General features: G+C 52.5%; 1 protein-coding gene across 1 annotated transcript in view; it reads left to right on the top strand.

Moving 5' to 3' along the window:
• Nucleotides 1-18885, top strand: part of LMX1A (LIM homeobox transcription factor 1 alpha) — a 44652-nt gene extending 25767 nt beyond the window's left edge. The window contains exons 3-8 of the mRNA XM_064455736.1: nucleotides 11761-11993; nucleotides 17609-17778; nucleotides 17932-18009; nucleotides 18118-18187; nucleotides 18324-18494; nucleotides 18725-18885. Coding sequence (XP_064311806.1) covers nucleotides 11761-11993; nucleotides 17609-17778; nucleotides 17932-18009; nucleotides 18118-18187; nucleotides 18324-18494; nucleotides 18725-18885 — 883 coding nt within the window. The remainder of the gene's footprint in view (nucleotides 1-11760; nucleotides 11994-17608; nucleotides 17779-17931; nucleotides 18010-18117; nucleotides 18188-18323; nucleotides 18495-18724) is intronic.
• Nucleotides 18886-19511: the final 626 nt, after the last annotated feature.

The raw sequence follows: 19511 nt of genomic DNA, 5'->3' as shown, positions 1-19511 counted from the left end.
GTGAGGGGTTCGCAGCTAATTGGTACAATCAATATTTGTTTTGCAAATGAAATTGGAAGGAAAGAGGGATTGAGAGCGCCAGAAATTCAATTGACCTGTAAAAACAGATACTGTGTAAAGGGAATCCTTTCCCTGCCAAGCAAATATTTAGAAAGGAGAAGCAATAAAATGAATAAGCAACAAAGTAATATCCTGCCTCGATCATCGCTGGAGGCTGCTGGGAAGGGCTGCTGCCCCTGGTGCTGCGATAACCCTGAGCAGACGAGCAGCAGGAGCCTGTTTCCCAGAGAAGGCGTGTTTGCTTTTACCATCTAATATGTCAAAAGCTCATCCTGGTGCCTCGGCAGCACTGGGACCTGTCTCAGGTAGCCTGGCAAGCTGGGCACCAGTCCCACACCCCTGCAGCCACGACCATGGCATGAGCTGGGTGGTAGCATGGGGGACAGGGGTGTCCCTGCATCCTTTTTCCCCCTTGTAGGGGTTTCTGCTCTTTGCTTCCACATCCCCGCTCAGCATCCTCTGGTGCCCCAGTGATGAGAGCACACTGGGGAGGGCTGTGGGTGCTGTGGGGTGCGTGGGGCAGAATATCAATGGTTTGCATCTGGAAAGGAATTCCAGCACATCAACGCTCAACCTCAGAACATCTTGGCAAGAAAATGAAAATGGTTAAGGAAAAAAAAAAAAAAGATTATTTTTTTTTCAGGTCAGAAAGCTCCAGTAAATTGTTTTGGGTAGGGAGTGATGAGACAGGGTCCAGCCAGGGCTCTTGCCAAGCGGGAGCAGAGTGCCAGTGTCCCTCTTTTCCAGGCTGCTTAGCATCCCTGTGCACAGCCCTTCGGTACCCAAATGTCTTGAACTGGAGTAGTTGCCTTTGGCTCCTGTCTGAATTGAAAAAACTGTAGAAAACAAAGATTTTTCAGAAAAGAACATATAATATATGTACATATGTGTGTGTGTATGTATGTGTGTGTATATATTTGTATAAATAAAAAGCATGGCAAGTAGAAGGGAGGGAAATGATTTTACGGGAAATTCTCAACCAGCTCCAGCACTCAGCACCTTTAGGCCAGTTTGGAGCCTTCTGATCATCTTCCCCCTATGATGGATACTGACCCCTCTAATAGACACCAGGGTCTAAGACTGCTTCTCATTTACTGGCGTCAATTAGAGCCTTTTTTGGGGGTGCTCATGGCTGCCAAAGCCACACCACATTGAAAGGCAGTCAGTACACAGAAATCAAAAAGAGGTTTGTATTCACATTTGTGTAAAATTGCATTTTCAAGAGAGTGTTGGCTAGAGATTGTAGACTTTCCTCCCAGACTTCCCCAATGGAAGAGGAAAAAGCTCTAAAGAAGAAAGTGACATTTTAAACACTTGATAATCACACTTTCCTGAGGTTTTACCCCTGTTTATTATGAGACTGAGCTCCTCGAGGATGCTCAATACCCCTGGTAGCTGATGCTCAAACCCGTGAAAGGCAGAGCAGCTCTGCTTCTCCACGCGTGAGGTGTCATTTGGGAGCAGGTCACTTGCTGGGATCCCAGTCGGTAAGCTGCCTGTCCTGGTGGCCCATCACCAGGCTGCCTCTGCCGGCGCATCCCTGGGCCACCGATGGCATGAGAAACCCCCGTGCACGCTGTCATCTGTTATTGGGTGCCACTGAGGTTGTGAAACGTGCTCCAAGCATTTGTTTCTCCCGAAACCCCAGCCCGAGAGCATACGATAGAAGAGGGCTGCAACATGAGATCAGCGGCGGGGGGGAGGGGCAGAGGGGGGCGGGAAAGATGGCTTAAATTTAATGTCTTTTTAGATGAATATTTCCATTCATTCCAGAGCATATTCCTCTGGCATTTCCAGCACGCTTGTTTAGCTGAGTAGTTAACAAACTTCATTGAAACACATGTTATAGTGCTCTCTAGTGCACAGAGCTATGAATGAAGGATGCCTCTTTGGAGATATCTCGATGTGCGGCGCAGCTTTCTCTCTGGAGCAGCCTGTTAACCGCAACAGCTGCTTCCCATTGTGGAAATGCTATAAAAAAAACCAAACCAAAACCATCCCAACAACTTGACAACACACGCATATGATATTTATGCAAAACCCCACGCGAGGGTGAGCTGGGGCACATGGAAATAAAAGATAAGGCAAGAAATAACCCAGCCGGGAGAGTGATATCTCCCCACCAGCAGTGCCCGGTGTGCTCCCGTGGATCTCTGTTTGCTGAGCTGGTCCGAAGCAGCTGGTCTCTATGTCCAACTTAGCTTACTCTGTTTAGTTTTTATACAGCTGAGCGATTTTTATAGCCTCCAGAATGCTGGAAAGCTTGGGAGGATATTGACCACCTCCTAATGAGAGTTTGCCGCATTGGCACGTTGGCACGAATGCCCCGTGAATTTTAAACGCCTGGGAAATGGTGGCTCCTGTGGCTTCGTCCCTAGATACTGAGAGCCCTTGGGGGGGGGGGGGGGGGGAACATGCATTTTCTGTTTAATAAAGGAAAATGCAAGCCTTGATTGTAGCCTAGGAGACTAGAAAGCAGCCAGGAGCCCCAGCGCCATGGCACAGCTGGACCTAATGTACATCCACCTGCTCTACCCAAGATCGTGATGCTCCAGTAAAGCCCTCCAAAAGCCAGTGGAGCCCATCCTGCCCTGGGCAGCCAGGGATTTGGGTGGTCCTAAGTGTAAGGTTGGACCTGCGGGACCAGGCTGGGGGTGGACTTGGTCCCCTGGATTTGCCTGATCCCTTTTTGAACCTGTTGGCACAAGGTGGAGGTGAATTTATGGCATCATGGGGGAGCTGGGGCAGGAAGGGACTGGAGGTCCCTAACCCTACCTCTGCTGGAAGTGGGGCTGGCTTGGATCAGGTTGCTCAGGGTTGGGGCCAGTTGAGTGCTGGCTATCCCTGAGGAATGAGATTTCACAACTTCTCTGCTTGGTCTGAATGTTCTTTCTTTTCCTTTCTTTTGTTTTTTTGTAACCCTCCTTTTGAAATGCTGAATGGAAAATAGAAAAGTTTTGACTTTTCGTTTTGTTGCTATATTCATTTTCCGTCACAGGAGGCTTATAAAAGATTCAGAGGCAAATTTAATGACTTGCAAGAGGGGGTAACCTAAGCTGGAACAGAATGAAAACAGCTCCTTCCCCACGGTGGTACAGCACATCGAAAAGACAGCAGGTTGTAAAATCCCCAAGGGTGTAGAAAAAACAGCCCACAGAATTTTTTAGCAAGGATTTCTGTTTCTTGGAAAGAAAAAAAAAAGTTTCCAGATCATCACATTTTATCTGCAAAATGAACGATACAAACAGCATTTCCTTCTCTACTAGTTATTCCTGCCCGGCTTACAAAGCTGGCCAAATCAGGGTGAGGTGATGGTGGCGATGGCACATCCTCTTGCTCCTGGTGACTTTGCTTTTCCATCATTTGCCTCCCCATTAATCTCAGTACAAACAAAGGCTCCGAAGAGACAAGCTGAAAAGCTCCTGGGGGTACGTTTAAATCAGTCCTTTCTAATAATGTCTGTCGACCTCTCTGTGGAAGCACTGCTCCCCAAGGAAGGGACATGGAGCCGCGGCAGCGTGCTGAAATATGGTGGGGTGTAATTAATTCTGACCTCTGGCTCCCGCTCACTCACTCTCAATATTAAATTTGACTAGTGATATTGTGGTTTTTCAATTATCCTTGTTTTCTTGGGGGCACAGGGGGAGGGGGTCACTGCTCGAAATTCGGCTTGGTGGGAGACGCATTGGCTGTGTTGCAGAACTGCTGTGCAGCAACTGGATGGGATCAATCCTTGGTTCGTCTCCATTGGGATAGCATTTGGGCTTGGACGCAGTGTTGTGTGTGCCTCTCCCCCTGCTACCCGTGTCCCTCCTGCCTCCAAAGCCAGCTGCTCAATCAGTGCTGTGAGGGAGCCAGCTCCCTGCCCAATGCTACATGCTGTTATGGGGCGGGGGCGGGGGGGGGTGTGCACAAAACCAAGCAGCCTTTGGGGAAATGGGGAGGAAAAATCAGTATTTTGGTCTTTTCCTTCTGGCCTTACCCAGGAGGTCACTTTCTGGCTGCACCTGAAGTCGGTAGAGAATTTTTATCAGAATCCCTGAAGGACCCAGAACCATGAGCTTGTACAGCACCTTGTTGGTGAAAGTCTTATTAGTCTGTCCTTGATCAGAAATGGAGCAACTTCAAGCAGTCGTAGAAGCCGTGCACTTGCTTGACCTTTTATTTTGGTGTAGAGAAGTCGTGAGGTTTGCAAGTGTATTTTGGCAGCAGCTGTTTGCTGGGAAGGTTTTGTTTGTCTGTTTGTTTAACCCTACCATTCTAGCAGTGCCCCTCTGTGTCCTTGTGTGGTCTCTGGAGGGCTGGGGGTGTTGTGACCACTTTTGGACCTCACCCAGGAGGCAGGGACAAAGGCACCCTTTCCTAGAAGGCTCAGGTGGTCCACATGTAGCAGAAGGAGGGTTAAACAGCCCAGCGGCAACCCCTCCTCCTCTGCTGCCCCCTTTTCCCCTTTGCCACCACCTCCCCAGCACTCCCTTGTCGGTGTCCTCTGCCATGGCACCAGGCGCTGGGAGGGGACGTGGGAGCTGCTTGGGTGCCAGTGAAGATCAAGGCAGGAGCTCATTTAGGGATGCTCCTGCAGGATGCCCATGCATGGACCTCCCCCCAGTTTAAACCCTCTAAAGTCTCTGGGGTACCTGGATGGGGCTGTCCCCCTCTTATGTGCCCTGGCTACCCCTGACAGTGCCTCTGCCTTTGAAAGCAAGTGCAGTGTTGTGCTTGTTGGCATCCACCACTGTCACAGGCTCTGCGAGGCAGGAGATGTGCAGGGCTGGGATGCACGGCAGAGCGGGATGCTGGATGAGGTAGGACCACCGGGTTTGGACCCTGAAAGAGCTGGATAAAGTGAAGAAAGGTGAGAAGCAGAACTCTCAGGCTTCACATCCCTCCTTCACTTTTCCAGCCTCTTGGAGAACAGAGCCTCCAGGCAACTACTTAGGGGTGGATTTGCAAGAGGCCGAGGTCGGCTTTTTGGACTCCCTATCCCTGGTTGCTAGCAGTGGCTTGGCTGGTCCCTGGGGAGAGCTCGCACCCCAGGGCTGCAGAGGCAACCTCACATCAGTCCCTGGAATGAAATAAGCCCATTTCAGTGTGGTTACCATGTCGGAAGACACATTCAGTCAGCAAGAATGAGAAGGGCTTGAGCTGGGGCGGGGGGAAGGGAGGAGAAGGGAAATTAAAAAAAAAAAAAAAGAAGGAAAACGCCACTTGCTGCAAAGCGAGCGAATTCTCCAATAAACCCAAATCTGCTGAGAATACATTTTACAAACATGCAGCGAAGTTGGCTGCTTTTGTTTGGGCGTTTGTTAAGCATTAACTAAAGAATGCCATGGTCCAGCCTGCTCGGTGTGAAACCTAATTCTCCCCCTTTCTGGAGCCATGGCATGGAGTGCTCAATTTTTTTCTCTCTGTAGGACTGCAGCCTTCTGGTACTCCAGCCAAAAAACACTCATATTTTAGCAAGCTTAGCCCCGGCCCCGTTGCCAGGCAGTAAAGTGAACACTTGTCCGCCTCGGGGGGAGGGAGACAGGAGACGGGAGACTGGAGACTGGGAAGGGTCAGGAGAACAGCCCCGGGGAAAACATCCCTCCTCCATCCCACTGGAGAGCTCCCCGAGGGCTTGGGGTGAGCAGGGGGGGAAGGCGAGGGTGGCTGTGGGTGCTTTCCTCTGTCAGCCTGGGAGCCTGCAGACCTGGGGTGGGCTTGGAGGTCCCCGCAGCTTGCTGGTGCTGGGTTGTGCTCCGAATCGCTCTCCCCAAACCCAGGACATGCCAGCCTGGTCTCCGCAGTGCTGAGATGGATTCAGCCCTTTCCTAGTTGCTCCCATGGCCTCAGCATCCCTCCTGCCAGGGCCAAGGGTCCATGTGGTCCCCCATCACTGCAGCCACGGGATGCCCTCTCAGGCAGTACACATGGGGGGCTGCATTGGTAACCCTTCCTTCCTGGCAATGGTCCCTGCCTCACAAAGCCTGGTTTGGGGGACAGGATGATGGGAGCCTGGCAGCATCAGGACAGTGACTTGTTCCCAAGCCATGGGTGCAGGGTTAACAGTGACTGGCATTATTCCACTGCCAGCCTGTTGAGGACCTGGTGCTGCCGTCCCACCTTCTGACAAGTGACAGTGAGTGAGAAGATGACCCAGTGCCAAGACAACTCAATCTGGTGTCCTTGCTCCCTGCAGAGCCCTGCAGCTCACCTGCCAGCGCCCATTGCCAGCCTCCTCCTGCACCTTTGGAGCTGTGCATGGCTATTGGCTTGTCCCCATGCCAAGGTCACAGCTCTGGTGGGGGGTCACAGCTTTGCTCTCCAGAGAGCTGTCAGTCAGGGATGACTGTGAGCATGGCCAGGCCAGAGCTCTCTGCACCTCTGATGGGTCATTTGGGGTCTGCTGAGTCTCCTCCTGGGCCATGGTGAGAGCCGGAGATGAGTTGGTGAGGTGTCTGCACCAAGGTGCTGGAGAACCCAGAATCCCTGTGGATGAGTCTGCTGTGGGCAGCCCTGGCAGGGGGGGCAAGCAGGGCAGCTGCCTGCACCGCTTCGTAGGGACCAGTTCCAATGGCACCAACCCCAGCCCTTGGCCAGGAGCCCAGGGGGTCACTCGGGGGCTGCCCCTGCCCCTCTCATCACATCCTTGGACCAGGCTGGCACGGGCAAGATGAAAAGCATCCCTCCACTGGGCAGAGCTGCCTTGCCTTACCCGCTGCCTGAACCAAGCCTCTGTGTGGCGTTTGAGATTTGTCCGTCAGTATTTAATATCGGTGTCCCTGACCGCCGACCCCCCTGGGGAGGCTCCGAAGGGCTGCGTTTGTATGCAACGCACGCAGACAGACAGCAGCCGGGAAGCGCCTGTCAATCACGGCCCCTTTCAGCCTGTCACCTCAAAATAAAGGGAGAAAGAGGGGGTGGAGGCTCCGATGGGAAACCAGGGCTGCCAGCGCCACTTCCCCTCCATTGGCGCTCTGGGGATGGGATGCGCCGCCCCAGAGGTGGCTTCGGCCACGTGTCAAAATTTCTAGGTTTCATTGATGTGGTGCAGACGGAAACCCAAAAGCAGAGGTCTGGGATGGCATTCTCAAAGAAGAGGAATTGCATGGAGATGTGGGGTTGTGTCCCAGGGGATGTCTGTAAAGCCAGCTAGCTCACTTGGCGGTCTTTAGGCTGAAATGTTGCACTTTTGGAAATGGCAAAATATGTTGTTTCAAGATTTTTTTGAAACCCACAACCACCACCTTTCTGATTCAAAACTGCAGATTGTCATTTCAAAAGGGACCTAAATTAAAAAAAAATAAATAGATTAATGCAAATCAATCAATACAAGAAAAGGAAGGTTTTTAAGATCAGAAACAAAAGGTTGTACGTTGTGATAAAAATCGCTTGCATCACCATATTTTTGTCCCAATTCTTCCTAACTTGAGTGGGTTTTTTCTATTATTATTTACAAATATTCACTGTCAGTGCTTGGTTGAGGATTTTACTGAGCTGCCCGTGGCAGGTTGGTTTTCTGCCAAGCATCGCAGTGCTGAGCGGGTCACCCTGTCCCTGCACCTGCCAGCTTCGTACGTGGTTAAACAAACCCAAAGGCTGCCAGCCAGGCCTGATTTAGCCTTTGAATCTCATGCTATGGAGGGGAAAAAAAAATTGTACTGAGAACTAAAGCCTGCTGCATCCCTAGGATGGCAGAAATGAAGGCGCTCCCATTGCAATTTAGGGGTAGCCAATTTGTTCTTCATTTAAAACCTGTTGAAGTTGCTGGGCAGAGCCAGTCCTTCTTCTCTTCTGTGCAGTCTCCTGTAGAGAAATGTAATCTCAAAGTCTCCTTTGCAGCTGCAGGGAGACACAAAGAGATAGAGAGGGGAGAAAAGGTGGTCTTTGCTCTGCAGCCTGCTGCTTGGAGCAGGAAGGAGCTGGGAACAGAGCTGCAGATCCCTGAGGTGGAGGATCACATCTCTGGATCCAGGCTGGTGTGTCTTGATCAGGCACAGATATTAAATTGCTAAATTGCTAGATCTGGGGCTGGAAGAAAATTTTCTTCTGGCCCATCTCAGGCTGACCAAAGTGTTTCAGTGGGTCTATCCATCTGGAGTTATCCTATGTGGGGCTACCTCAATGTGGTGTTATTCCCAAGCAGGATTATCCATGCATGGGGTTATCCATGCGTGGAATTATTAATGCATGGCATTACCCATGTGTGGGGTTATCTGTGCACCCTCTTCCTCCCCAGTCCCCACAGAGGACCTGGTACTGTCCAGACCTGGTCCAGGGCTGTAGGGACCTGGGACACCAGCAATGCCCTTTGGTCTCTCCCCATTACTACCTGTGGTAGGTTGCAGTTTTTATGCCTGTGAGCTTTTAGTGCCTAAGATCTGGATTTATTGTAGGGTTATAAGGAGCCTTTTATGGTTTCATGCTGTGGAGAAGGTTTTACAGGGATTTCTCTGCATCTCACGTTGCTCAGGGATGGGGGAGTCCTGCACTGGGCAGTGAAAGACACCCCATCCCTCTGGCATCCCTCAGCGGGAGCTGTTGGGAACTCAGCAGTTTGGAAATGAAGTCTTTTATTCAGTGACCTAAGTACAGCTTTAATGTCTAATATTAGGCAATCATTTACCTAAATCTCACGCCTTCCTGTTTTGTAACATGCTTTGGGCTTAGAAACATCAGTCGCTCGGTTGGTGCTGCTGTGCCTAATTGGCAAAGGTTTATGGCTTTCTAATCAGTGCCCTGGAAATAGAGATTTTGGGCACATTCATTCATGAAGATTAGATAGCAGTAATGTAATAGCTTATCAGTATTTTATTACTGAGAGCAGTTAGTAATCCAAACAGGTAGGGCTCAAACTTCATTTAAACAGGATGAGAAAGCGTTACCAGATGAATACAAATCGCCTCCACTTTGGTGTACCAGATGTAATTAAAGACAAAATTACTACAGAAATATAAAGTATTAACACAAGCCTGTGCTTCTCAGTGCTGGAACAAGAAAAAATGACCCTTCAGAAGGGATGTTTTTGAGGGAATATACATCCTTCTCCTCCCAGGGCAGTCCTAGGTATGTTGAAAATATATATACCTTAGAGAAAGACAGTTGTATGTAAACCTGGGAAATTAAGGTTGAAGGTACAAAACTAAATGTTAATGGCGGCATTATCTGGAATTAGAAACTAACTCCTTAATCTCCACCTTTTATCTGATGATTTTCCACTTTCTGCATCAACAATAGTGTTTTAGAAAAGCTTTATAAAATCCCTTTCCTACTTCTTGGCGGGTGCTACAATTTGCTGAGTGCACCGAGGATTTGGCTGGCACAGGGAGAGCAATGCACCCCATCCCTGTGCTTGCTGCTGCTGTTTTGGGAAGACCTGAGAGCCAGTGAGCGTAGTCCACACACCAGCATGAAGTCTTGGGAAGTCTGTGAGAGGACCCCAAGGTGGGAGGGAGCTGACACCAATAAAGTGGGGTACATTTAGGGGCCCCATTCCCAGCCCATCGAGCCCTCAACACCCAGCCCCAAAGGCTGGCAGGCACCGCTGGTAGCTGGCAGTGTGCTGTGGCACCCTACCAGCTGTGCCCACATCTGGCAGGCAGCTGTTTGTCTCCGGAGCTTGGTGCTCACCAGCCTCAGGCATGGGGCGCTGGGAGGTGAAGTTCTGCGGCTGCCCCTGCCCATCAGTGCAGGGGGACAGACGTTACCCTCTGTTCCTGCATGCATCTGCCCTCCTTGTGCCAGCAGGGCACGCTGCCTTGCCCGGGCACACTGGCTTCACACAGGCAAGTGCTGGTCTCTGGTGAGAAGGGCACAGATGTGACCAGCTGCTGCTGACTCTCGCAGTCTTGCTGCCTGCGCAGTGGACCCTGCCTGTCCCCCTCCGGCAGTTTGCACAGCTGACTGTCTTGTTTATCGGCTATTGGGCAGCTAAAGTGGTGAAACGAAGCCTGGCTGGGATTTCATGGGAGCAGAGGCTGCGCATGGACTGCAGCAAGATGCATGCCCCTTTGCTGCTGGGAAGCTTTTGTTCAGCAGCATCTCTGGCGTTACAGGTGCCTTCGCCTTGGGAGCTACCCCTGGGGCACAAAGACAGGTGTGTGCCTTGCTCTGCCCCCCATTGCCTTGTTTTATGGGCTATCAGGCTCATTCTGATGGTTTTGTTGCAAGGGTTTTGCATACATCTGGTCCTCACCTTGTTGGAAGAGGGCTGACTCAGCACTTTTCATTTCCTGTGTGGTTATTTTGTAACAGCCAAAAAAAGATAAAGGATTGAAAGGCTGCTGGTGGCTGCAGGGCTGCCCTTCCCTCCCCAGCCAGCTGACCCCAGCCCCACAGCCCTGCAGATCCCCCCCAGGGACGACATGTGGGACAGAGACTACAGAGGTGGGAGCTATCTGGGGCCGGTAGAAGGCTGGATGCAGTGCTCCCCATGCGGTCCCTGGGGCATCCCCAGGCTGGGACATGGGTGATGCTCGGAGATAACCTCTGCAGGATGTGTGCTGACTTCTGACTTCTCTTTCTGGGCCAAAGTAATCAAGACAGGGGAATAATAATGTCCAGTTCCCACAGATATTTAGGACGACGCTGGGTAAACAGTGATTTTTTTCTTTATGGAGCCCAAGCTGAAACCACAGATATTTGAGGGTGGTGAAGAGGTTCTGGTTTGGTACCTTCAAACATTGCTGGGAGAAACATCCCATTGACCTAAAACATCCAGCCCATGGTTTAGCTCTAGGTGCCTCCAAGTCCTCTCAAGCCAACACTGATGCTGCCACCTCTGCTCTGTTTGCCTCAGTTTCCCCAACCCCAATCACTGATCATGCTACTGAGCTTCTCAGGGAGGATATTTAAAGTCAGAGAAAGAAAAGCTTTGTTTCATCCTAAAGTATGATTGCTGTTGTTATTATTATTGGCTTTTAAGTCTAAAGCCAGTGTGTTGAAACCTGGGAACTGTACAATTAGGGATGCCTCAAACACTGTCACATCAACATCAAGGAGCAAGCTGAGCTTTTTCTTTTCCTTTTGACACATCAAGTCTTCAGTCTGTCACTGGTCTTAACCCAAAACTTGCTGCCATGGAGATTGTTATAATGTATTAGACATTCCTAATGTGTTTGCAAGCAGGAATGAGCTGTTCCAGTGACCAAGGCCAGAGGGATGGGGTGGTCTGTGGGTGACTGACAACGCAGATGCTTTGTGCAGGTGCTTGTTGAGAGGCACGGATGAGCCTGCTGGTCCCATTTCCATCTCTGGCATCTCCTTACCTCTAGGCATAAGCTGGAGACAGGTGGACATGTAGGGTTGGCTTGATAAAACTCATGTAGATGTGGTGTGTCCCATGTCTTGTGGTGGTGGTAGCTGGACCGTTGGGTTTGATACCTGTTTGCTTTTCACCCGGAGCATCTGGACATTGGGGTCTTTGTCCTTTGACTGCATTCATGGTAAACACCTGGTGACAGTTCAACCAAAAACGCTTGAACCAAAAGTTGACCCAAAGGCAGCATCCCCCATTGGCACAGGGCAAGCCTGAAGCATGTGCTGTGTCACTGCAGGGTGCCAGCACCGTTGTGCCCAGTCCCTCAAGGCAAACAAAGCACCAACAGGGTGATCCTGTGCCATGGGTGCCCCATCCCTTGTCCCCAATGCCACGCCACCCATCGGGTGCATCCGCAGTGCTCCCAGGTGTCCCAGTGGGATTTCCTCTTGCTCCCCCAGGCTCTTCGCGGTGAAGTGCACCGGGTGCCTGGAGGCCATTGCACCCACCGAGCTGGTGATGCGCGCCCAGAAGAGCGTCTACCACCTGCGCTGCTTCTGCTGCTGCGTCTGCGAGCGGCGCCTGCAGAAGGGCGACGAGTTTGTGCTGAAGGAGGGGCAGCTCCTCTGTAAGGGCGACTACGAGAAGGAGCGGGAGCTGCTGAGCTTGGTGAGCCCGGCTCTGTCGGATTCTGGTAAGGGGCCGCCCGCGCCTGGCGTCTCCCTGGCTGGTCTCACTCTGAGGCCCCTGCAAGTGCGATGGGCCCTCGAGGCGAAGTTTGGGCTTTCTGCCCTGAACATCTGTCCCATGGTCCGAAGATAAAAGCTCTATAAGCACCATTGCCTCCTCCAGCCAGAATCTCTCCCACCTCAGTGGCAAGGGTGTGAGCGGGGACCTCTGCAGCGGAGGGGCTGCAGGGCTGGAGGATGCTCAGGGGACCAGCCCATCTCATTAGGCTCGTTTCTGTAAGGGTTTGTGCTCCTGGCCTGTGCAGGGCATCAGCACACCATCCCAAGGGGCGTACAGCCTCTCCAGGCATGGGAAGGAGAGCCATGCTGGCTGAAGGTGACATCTCCCACATCCTTGCTCAGCAAAATGGAGGAGCTGCCCCTGCTATAAATATATTATAAATGAGAGTTTTGTTCCTAAAAATCACAGTCCCAAGCATCTCACTGACTACCTCGGGCTAAACCTTCTGTGTCCCTCCCCTGTGCCTCACCATCCCTACCTGGGACTGTGAAAAGGCTGAGTGCAACAAATGAGCTGCTTCTGCTGTAGCCACCCTTTTTCATACTGAGGGGAAACTGAGGCACAGAGCTAAAACATGAGCTGGCTGCAGGGAGCTAGCAAATCTTGTGTCCCCAGCAGCTTCCCAGGCAGTTGATGGCCAGACCAGACTGCAGACCTGGCGTGGTGATGCTGCGTGGACACTGCAGAGCCAAGGGGGGGCTGCAGGAGAGGTGGCAACACGGCTGGAGGTGGGCAGGGGCCTGGCATCCTACTCCAGCCATGGTGTCACTGCCAGGTTACGTTGCCCAGGGCATCAGATCAGTATTAAAATATGTATCTATAGTCAACATGAATCAAATCAGAATGTTTCCCAGGAAGACAAATTTAGTAAGAAAACCCAGCAACAGAGGCCAGGGGGGTGGAAATGATCTGCTAGAAGAAATCCCCATGTTAATGCCATCCCTGCAGAGCCCTGCTCCTCGTGAGGCTGCGTGGCCCCTGCCATGTGCCTGGGTGGCTCGGCCCCTTTTAAAAGCCATCATCAGGGGAAATCTGCTTTGCAGAGGGAAGGATTTACCTTTGAAATGCTGTGCTCTGGAAAGGGCTGCCAGCAAGCTGGGGGGAGCTTGTCTTTTCCCTGCTAGAGCAAAGCACTGGATGTAAAAAGGAATAAAAATCAGCATTAAGAGCCCATTTAGGAGGGAATTGTTAAGGTGAGAAGCAGCTCAAGTCACGGACATGGCAAAGCCTGGCACTCACCACCAAATGCAGCAGCTGAGAGAAGGTGCATGGGAGGACAGGGATGGCTTTGGTGGGGATGGAGCAAAAATTGCCCAGAGCTCCTGTTTCTCTTTAATATCATGCTCCTCGACAGCAAGAGCCCAGATGCTTTGCAGCACTGCCTGTGGCTGGCTGTGCCCAAGCTATGCAACTCCACTTGCTTGAATGAAAAAATCCTCCCACAATATCAGTGACGATATTTAAAAAATAAAGAGTGCGGCCATGGGAGGAGGTGGCTGAAGGGAGCCAGTGAGTGATGGTTCAATGCTGGAGGGGCAGGAAAGCAGCAGAATCTGGCACTCTGGCACTAGCTCTTGCCTTAGCCCTGGGAAAGTCCTTAATTGATCGAAGAATTTTTTTTTTCCTTCTGGGATGTGCAAACTCTTTCAGTTAAAATAGGAACCAATAAGGAGATGCCATGCAGGAAAATACGTGAATTGGCCCCAACAGTTTGGGTTTATTCCTAGTGGCGGAAAAGGGCACTTTGGGAAAGGTTGGGGAGCTTTTCCTCCCCAGCGACTTATTGGCCCGTGGTCCAGCCCCGCTGCCAGGGGCTCCAGCCAAGCCAAGAGCTTCAACTAGCAAAAAACCTCCAGGGGAAATACTTATTTTGGTGGAAACTCCAGCTGAGATCCAAGGGATGTGAAGGGCCAGTTGGGAGTCAAAAGGGCACAACAACCCCTTGGCTGGTCGGAAACCCAACCCAAAGCCCCCAGCATCCCCTGGAAGCCCCTGGCCTTGGGGGTCCCAGCCTTTCCCGTGTCCCTGTAGGCCCCATAGCTCAGCCCCACTGCTGTCCCTGCCTGGTTTTGGTGGCCACCAACAGTTTGTCTCTGGATGTCACATGGCTCTGGGGACGGTGGCATGGCAGGGGCCAGCCCAGGTGTACATCCCACGTGGATGCTCAGTGTGGCATGGCTTTGCCCCCTCCTGCTAAATTCCCCCTGGGGACCCCACTGCCACACTGGGGGTTGCAGAGGGGTGTCCCCGCTCCAGCACTGGTCCTGGATGCCCTTCACCAGCAGCGTGCGATGTGCATGTCTAGCCTCTCCCCCCTCCCCCCCTTGCTGCTTTGAAGGCCCCCGCCCTCCCTTCCCCCAGCCGCCGTGCACCAAAGGCCACTTCATGAGAAGGCGCAGATAAAAAGCGAGCCATATGTTGTCTGTAATCTCCCAAACCCTTGCTTCAATTACTGCCTCCCCAAGCCTCTGCCGCCTAGCCTAAGTAAACAAGCCCCTCTGAAAGAGGACCCTGCTTTCCAATTAAAAGCGTCCTAACGTTTCTCCTTTCCCTAAATCCTCCTGAGCAAGGAATGTCCTGGCTCTGGCGGCAGGATGCGGGCTCAGTGGGTCGGACCGAGGGCACGCTGCACAATATCCACTGCCCCGGCCCCTTCCCAGGTGACGTCAGGGACAGCCCCAGACACTTATTAATTTCTCCCCCCCTCCTTAGTGGGGAAAAGCTTGAAAGGGAGAGTTAATTAAAAGTAATACCCCGCCAAATCCGGCTTCATTTTTCCTTCTTTCCCATTCATACTGGGAGGGATTTGGGGAGCAGGTGTTGGGGCGGTAGGCTTGGGGGGCTGCTCTGAGTGAGTTTTCCCCCTTGGTGTGGGTTTTGAGCATCATTTGCTTGATGGAGTCCGTGAACCTCTGGCTCCCCCCAGCCAGGCTCTGCCCCTCCCAGACTGGAGGGGATTGGGGCACTCACCTCATGTTAGGGTGCAAAAGGGTTCAGGCACCAAAATGTCTCCATTGGTTGACAATCCTTCTCCCAATATTTGTAAAAATCTGTAGCCTTCCATCAAAATTAAACTGCTTCAGGTTTCAGGAAAGCAGGCAGCTCAGCAGAGCAGAGACCCTGATTGTGCTGAGAAGGAGGCAGTGGCAGCCACTGCCCAGCCCCTTTGGCCATCAGAGACTCCAGACCCTGGGGATACTCAGTGCTCTCAGACCTGCTGCATTACTATGTCCCTTGCGTTTGGACATGAAAGAAAACAGCAGTTTGTCTTTCCTGTTGCTGCTGCCATGGGCGCACCGGTGATGTGCCATGAGTGAGCGGGGAGCTTGCAGCAGCAGCAAGGCTCTGGCTCCTGGGGGCCAGCACCCAGCTCTGGGCTGTTTGGGGACCACCAGCATGAATAACTCTCCCTGTCCCAGCCCTCCCAGACCTTGCCACAGGGAAGGTGTCCATATTGGCTGGTGAGCCCAGGAGAGAGCCCAACAGTGCAGAGGTACTCGTACCCAAGAGCATCCTCACTCCTTTGCCGGGATCACAGAATCATTAAGGTTGGAAAAGACCTCTAGGATCATCAAGTCCAACCATCAACCCAACACACCCATGCCTCCTAAGCCATGCCCTGAAGTGCCACGTCTACACATTTTCTGAACACCTCCAGGGATGGTGACTCCACCACCTCTCTGGGCAGCCTGTTCCAATGCCTGATGACTCTCTCAGTGAATATATTTTTCCTACTATCCGATCTAAACCTCCCCTCACACAGCTTGAGGCCATCATTACCTCCCTTCACCCTGGAGATCTGCACCTGTCTTTCCCCATTCCCAACTGCGCTGCTGTTGGCTTTGCATTTTTCTGATGTGTGTGATCCATGATTAGCCCTTGCCATGGGGAATGACCTGACCTGCTTTAGCCACAAATTACTCTGGGCCAGGCTCGCAACCCCCTGGTACATCCCCATCTCCCAGAGACACGGCAGCCCCAGGATGGGACTCGGCCCAGCACAGCCTTGCAACCTGCATCTGCATCAGGCCACCACTTCAGCTCTGTTATTGATTCCCAAACAGATGGTGGAGGAGCTTTCTGGAAAAGGCTGTAAGTTATTTACCGCTCGTGAGAGGGAAGGACCCATATTGTCAAACCTGCATTACAACCCTCCCATGCAAGTGAGGTCGTCGACATGGTGGCAATGTGGTAAATGAGGTGGGCTGGTAAGAAGCAGGGCAGCGCTGCCTGCTTTCCCAGAGCAGCTCCTGCCCGAAGGCCCTGTGGCCCCAGGCAGAAGAGAGCAGCAGGGAGATACACACCAGTGCCTGGGAATGCAACGGAGCAGCACATTGCAGCGAGTACCTGAGGGGTGAAGCTTGGAGCTCCCTGGGCTTCTGTCCAGGGAAATTTAAAACTCCATGGAAGGGGGGACATATAGGCAAAAAGGTGCCCCTTATATCTGTGATTAAAACTCTGTGCTCTAAATGCAGTTGACCTCTGTGGCAGGGCAGATCAGGAGGGGCTTGTGAGGTCTAGGCTAACACGTTGCCCACTCTGAGCATCTCTGCTCAGTCTGTGCCTTGACCTCCCCCAGCCTGGGCTGTCCAGGTGGGGGACCAGATTACCAGTCACAGCTGGGCTGGGGGACAGTCCCAGGAGCACAGCAGCCCTCGATGGCTGCTGTTCCCTTGTGTGGATGCGATCTGTGTATCTCTGTCCAGATGTGTCCCCAGCTGTGGCCTGGCAGGAAATCCCTGTGGAGCAAGCAGAGATTTGGGTCTGATGGAGGGAAAATGAGATGTCCCAGGGTTTCGCGTTGCAGCTGCTCAGGCTATTGGGGAAAAGAACCAAAAACCACATCCAGTTCTGGGATTCCCAGTTCAAGAAAGACAGGGAACTACTGGAGAGAGTTCAGCAGAGAGCTATGAAAGTGATCAGGGGACAGGAGCACCTCTCTTATGAGGAAAGGCTGAGAGACGTGGCTTTGTTCAGCCTGGAGAAGAGAAGACTGAGGGGGGATCTTATCAATGCTTATAAATATCTGAAGGGTGGGTGTCAAGAGAATGGGGCCAGACTCTTTTCAGTGGTGCCCAACAGGACAGTGGGCAATGGGCACAAGCTGGAACACAGGAAGTTCCACCCAAATATGAGAAAAAACTTCTTTCCTGTGAGGGTGACAGAGCAGCAGAACAGGCTGCCCAGAGAGGGCGTGGAGTTTCCTTCTCTGGATAGATTCAAAACCCCCCTGGATGCGGTCCTGTGGAGCCTGCTCTAGGTGTACCTGCTCAAGCAGGGGGGTTGGACAAGATGATCGCCAGAGGTCCCTTCCAACCCCTACCATTCTGTGATTCTGTGATCTGCTGGCTGAGTGACTCCAAACTATGGGCCACAGCAGCTCTCCCCCTCTCTGACCTGCCATGGGGCAGCCAGCCCCAAACCTCAGCTCCTCACTTACATTCCCAAGAAGATCCCTGCCAAGTTCTTTTAAGTCCCCAAGATTATTCTGGACATGCTGGAAAATGATGTGTGCTTCCCACTGTCTGTAAAGGACCTGCTTTTTTTTTCCCCCCTTAGGCAAAAGTGATGATGAGGACAGCATCTGCAAACTGGGCCAAGCCTCGGGGAAGGGCGCCGAGGATGGGAAGGATCACAAGCGGCCCAAGAGACCCCGGACAATCCTGACCACACAGCAGCGCAGGGCATTCAAGGCATCATTTGAGGTCTCCTCCAAGCCCTGCAGGAAGGTATGGGGAGAAGGGCCCATGCTCAACTGCCTTCAGCCCCTGAGGATGTCCTGGATGCTGGGCAATGACTTGCCTTGGCTGCTCTGTCCCCTTCTAAAGGGCCCCCCAAAAAGCTGAGCAGGCTGAAAGGCCACTGTCATTCCTCTCTCCAAGGTGCGGGAGACACTGGCGGCTGAGACAGGGCTGAGCGTCCGGGTGGTGCAGGTCTGGTTCCAGAACCAGCGAGCAAAGGTGGGTACGAGGGGTAGCCCCCTGCCAGTGGCTGGTGCCGGGACTCCCCTCCCTCCTTGCTCTGGCTGAGGGATGATTTCACTCCATTTTTTATCCCTTCTTGGCCAGATGAAGAAGCTCGCCAGGAGGCAGCAGCAGCAGCAGCAGGATCAGCAAAACACACAGCGCCTGAGCTCAGGTACTACCCCCACACCCAGCTCTCCCTGCGTTCAGGGACTCCCTATTTCCTAGCCCTCTCTGGGCTTCCCAAGGACGCAGGTCCCCCCCAGAATACAGCAGCCTGACTGCACCAACGGCTTGCTCTTATCTTCCAGCCCAGACAAACAGTGGCAGCAGCACAGGGCTGGAGGGGATGCTGAACCCCTACACCACTCTGCCCCCGCCCCAGCAGCTGCTGGGCATGGAGCAAAGCGTCTACAGCTCTGACCCTTTCCGGCAAGGGCTCACCCCGCCGCAGATGCCTGGAGACCACATGCACCCCTACGGTAAGGCTCCAGGGTTTGCCTCTTGCCTTCTCTCCTTCAAAGAGATGCTGGGCTGTGGTGTGGGCTGTGTGATGGGGGCATGCATGGGGGGTGCAACAGTTTCTGGGAAGACAGCAGTCCCCTTACCCCTAAATCCTTATGCTGCAAAAGCTGGGGGTACGTGGCACTGCCGAGGTGCCAGTGGAGAAAGCAGACTCTGAAGCCCTTCTGCTCCTTCCTTGCTTCCCAAGGTGCTGAGCCCCTCTTCCACGACTTGGATAGTGATGATACCTCACTGAGCAACCTGGGCGACTGCTTCCTTGCTACAGCAGAAGCGGGGCCACTCCAGGCACGAGTGGGGAACCCCATTGACCATCTCTACTCCATGCAGAACTCCTACTTCACCTCCTGAGCGCATCATGGTCCCCGGCACGGGGTAGCTGTTGTGCTGCCCCAGGAGGGGCTGCAGAGCCTCTGGGATTGGGAGGGAGGGGAAAGTGACACTGCTGGGATGCTGTCAAACAATATGTTGTAGCTTGGGATTCCCAAGCAGTGAGTTAAGTTATGGGTTGCATAGTTTCATGTTTCTCTTAGGAGCCTAGGATTAGGGACAGGAGTGGTTTTTGCAGCTGGCTGGTGGATTTTCAAATTTCAAACAGGGAACCAAATTTCTTGTTTGGCAGGGGGAAAGGCAGGGGGAGGGGGAAATCCTTCCTGCAGGAGCATCCCAGTGCTGTATCTCCTCTGCACCACCTTTGGTCAGAGTGGCAGAAAGAGCAAACTGCTGATCTTCCCAAGGGGAGCCAGTAGCATCAGCTGGGCTTTGAAATTTGAAAAGCTGACAATACTTTGGGGAAACACAGGGAAGATTTCACTGTGGGGTTTTCCCTTTGTTCCCTCGACCAGCTTGAGCGCTTGCTGTTTAAATACAGGGACTTTTAAGATAGATGTTCCCATGCGAATATAGAAAGCTAGAAACCCCTAACATTGTCCCATCCCCAAGGACGGGGCTGTGTGTGTGTATGTGTGTGTGTGTGG

The sequence above is a fragment of the Phalacrocorax carbo genome, chromosome 6, assembly GCF_963921805.1.
Source record: "Phalacrocorax carbo chromosome 6, bPhaCar2.1, whole genome shotgun sequence".
NCBI classification, from domain to species: Eukaryota; Metazoa; Chordata; class Aves; order Suliformes; family Phalacrocoracidae; genus Phalacrocorax; species Phalacrocorax carbo.
Note: the sequence above shows the minus strand (reverse complement) of the source record. Positions and strands in the feature narration are given on the sequence as shown.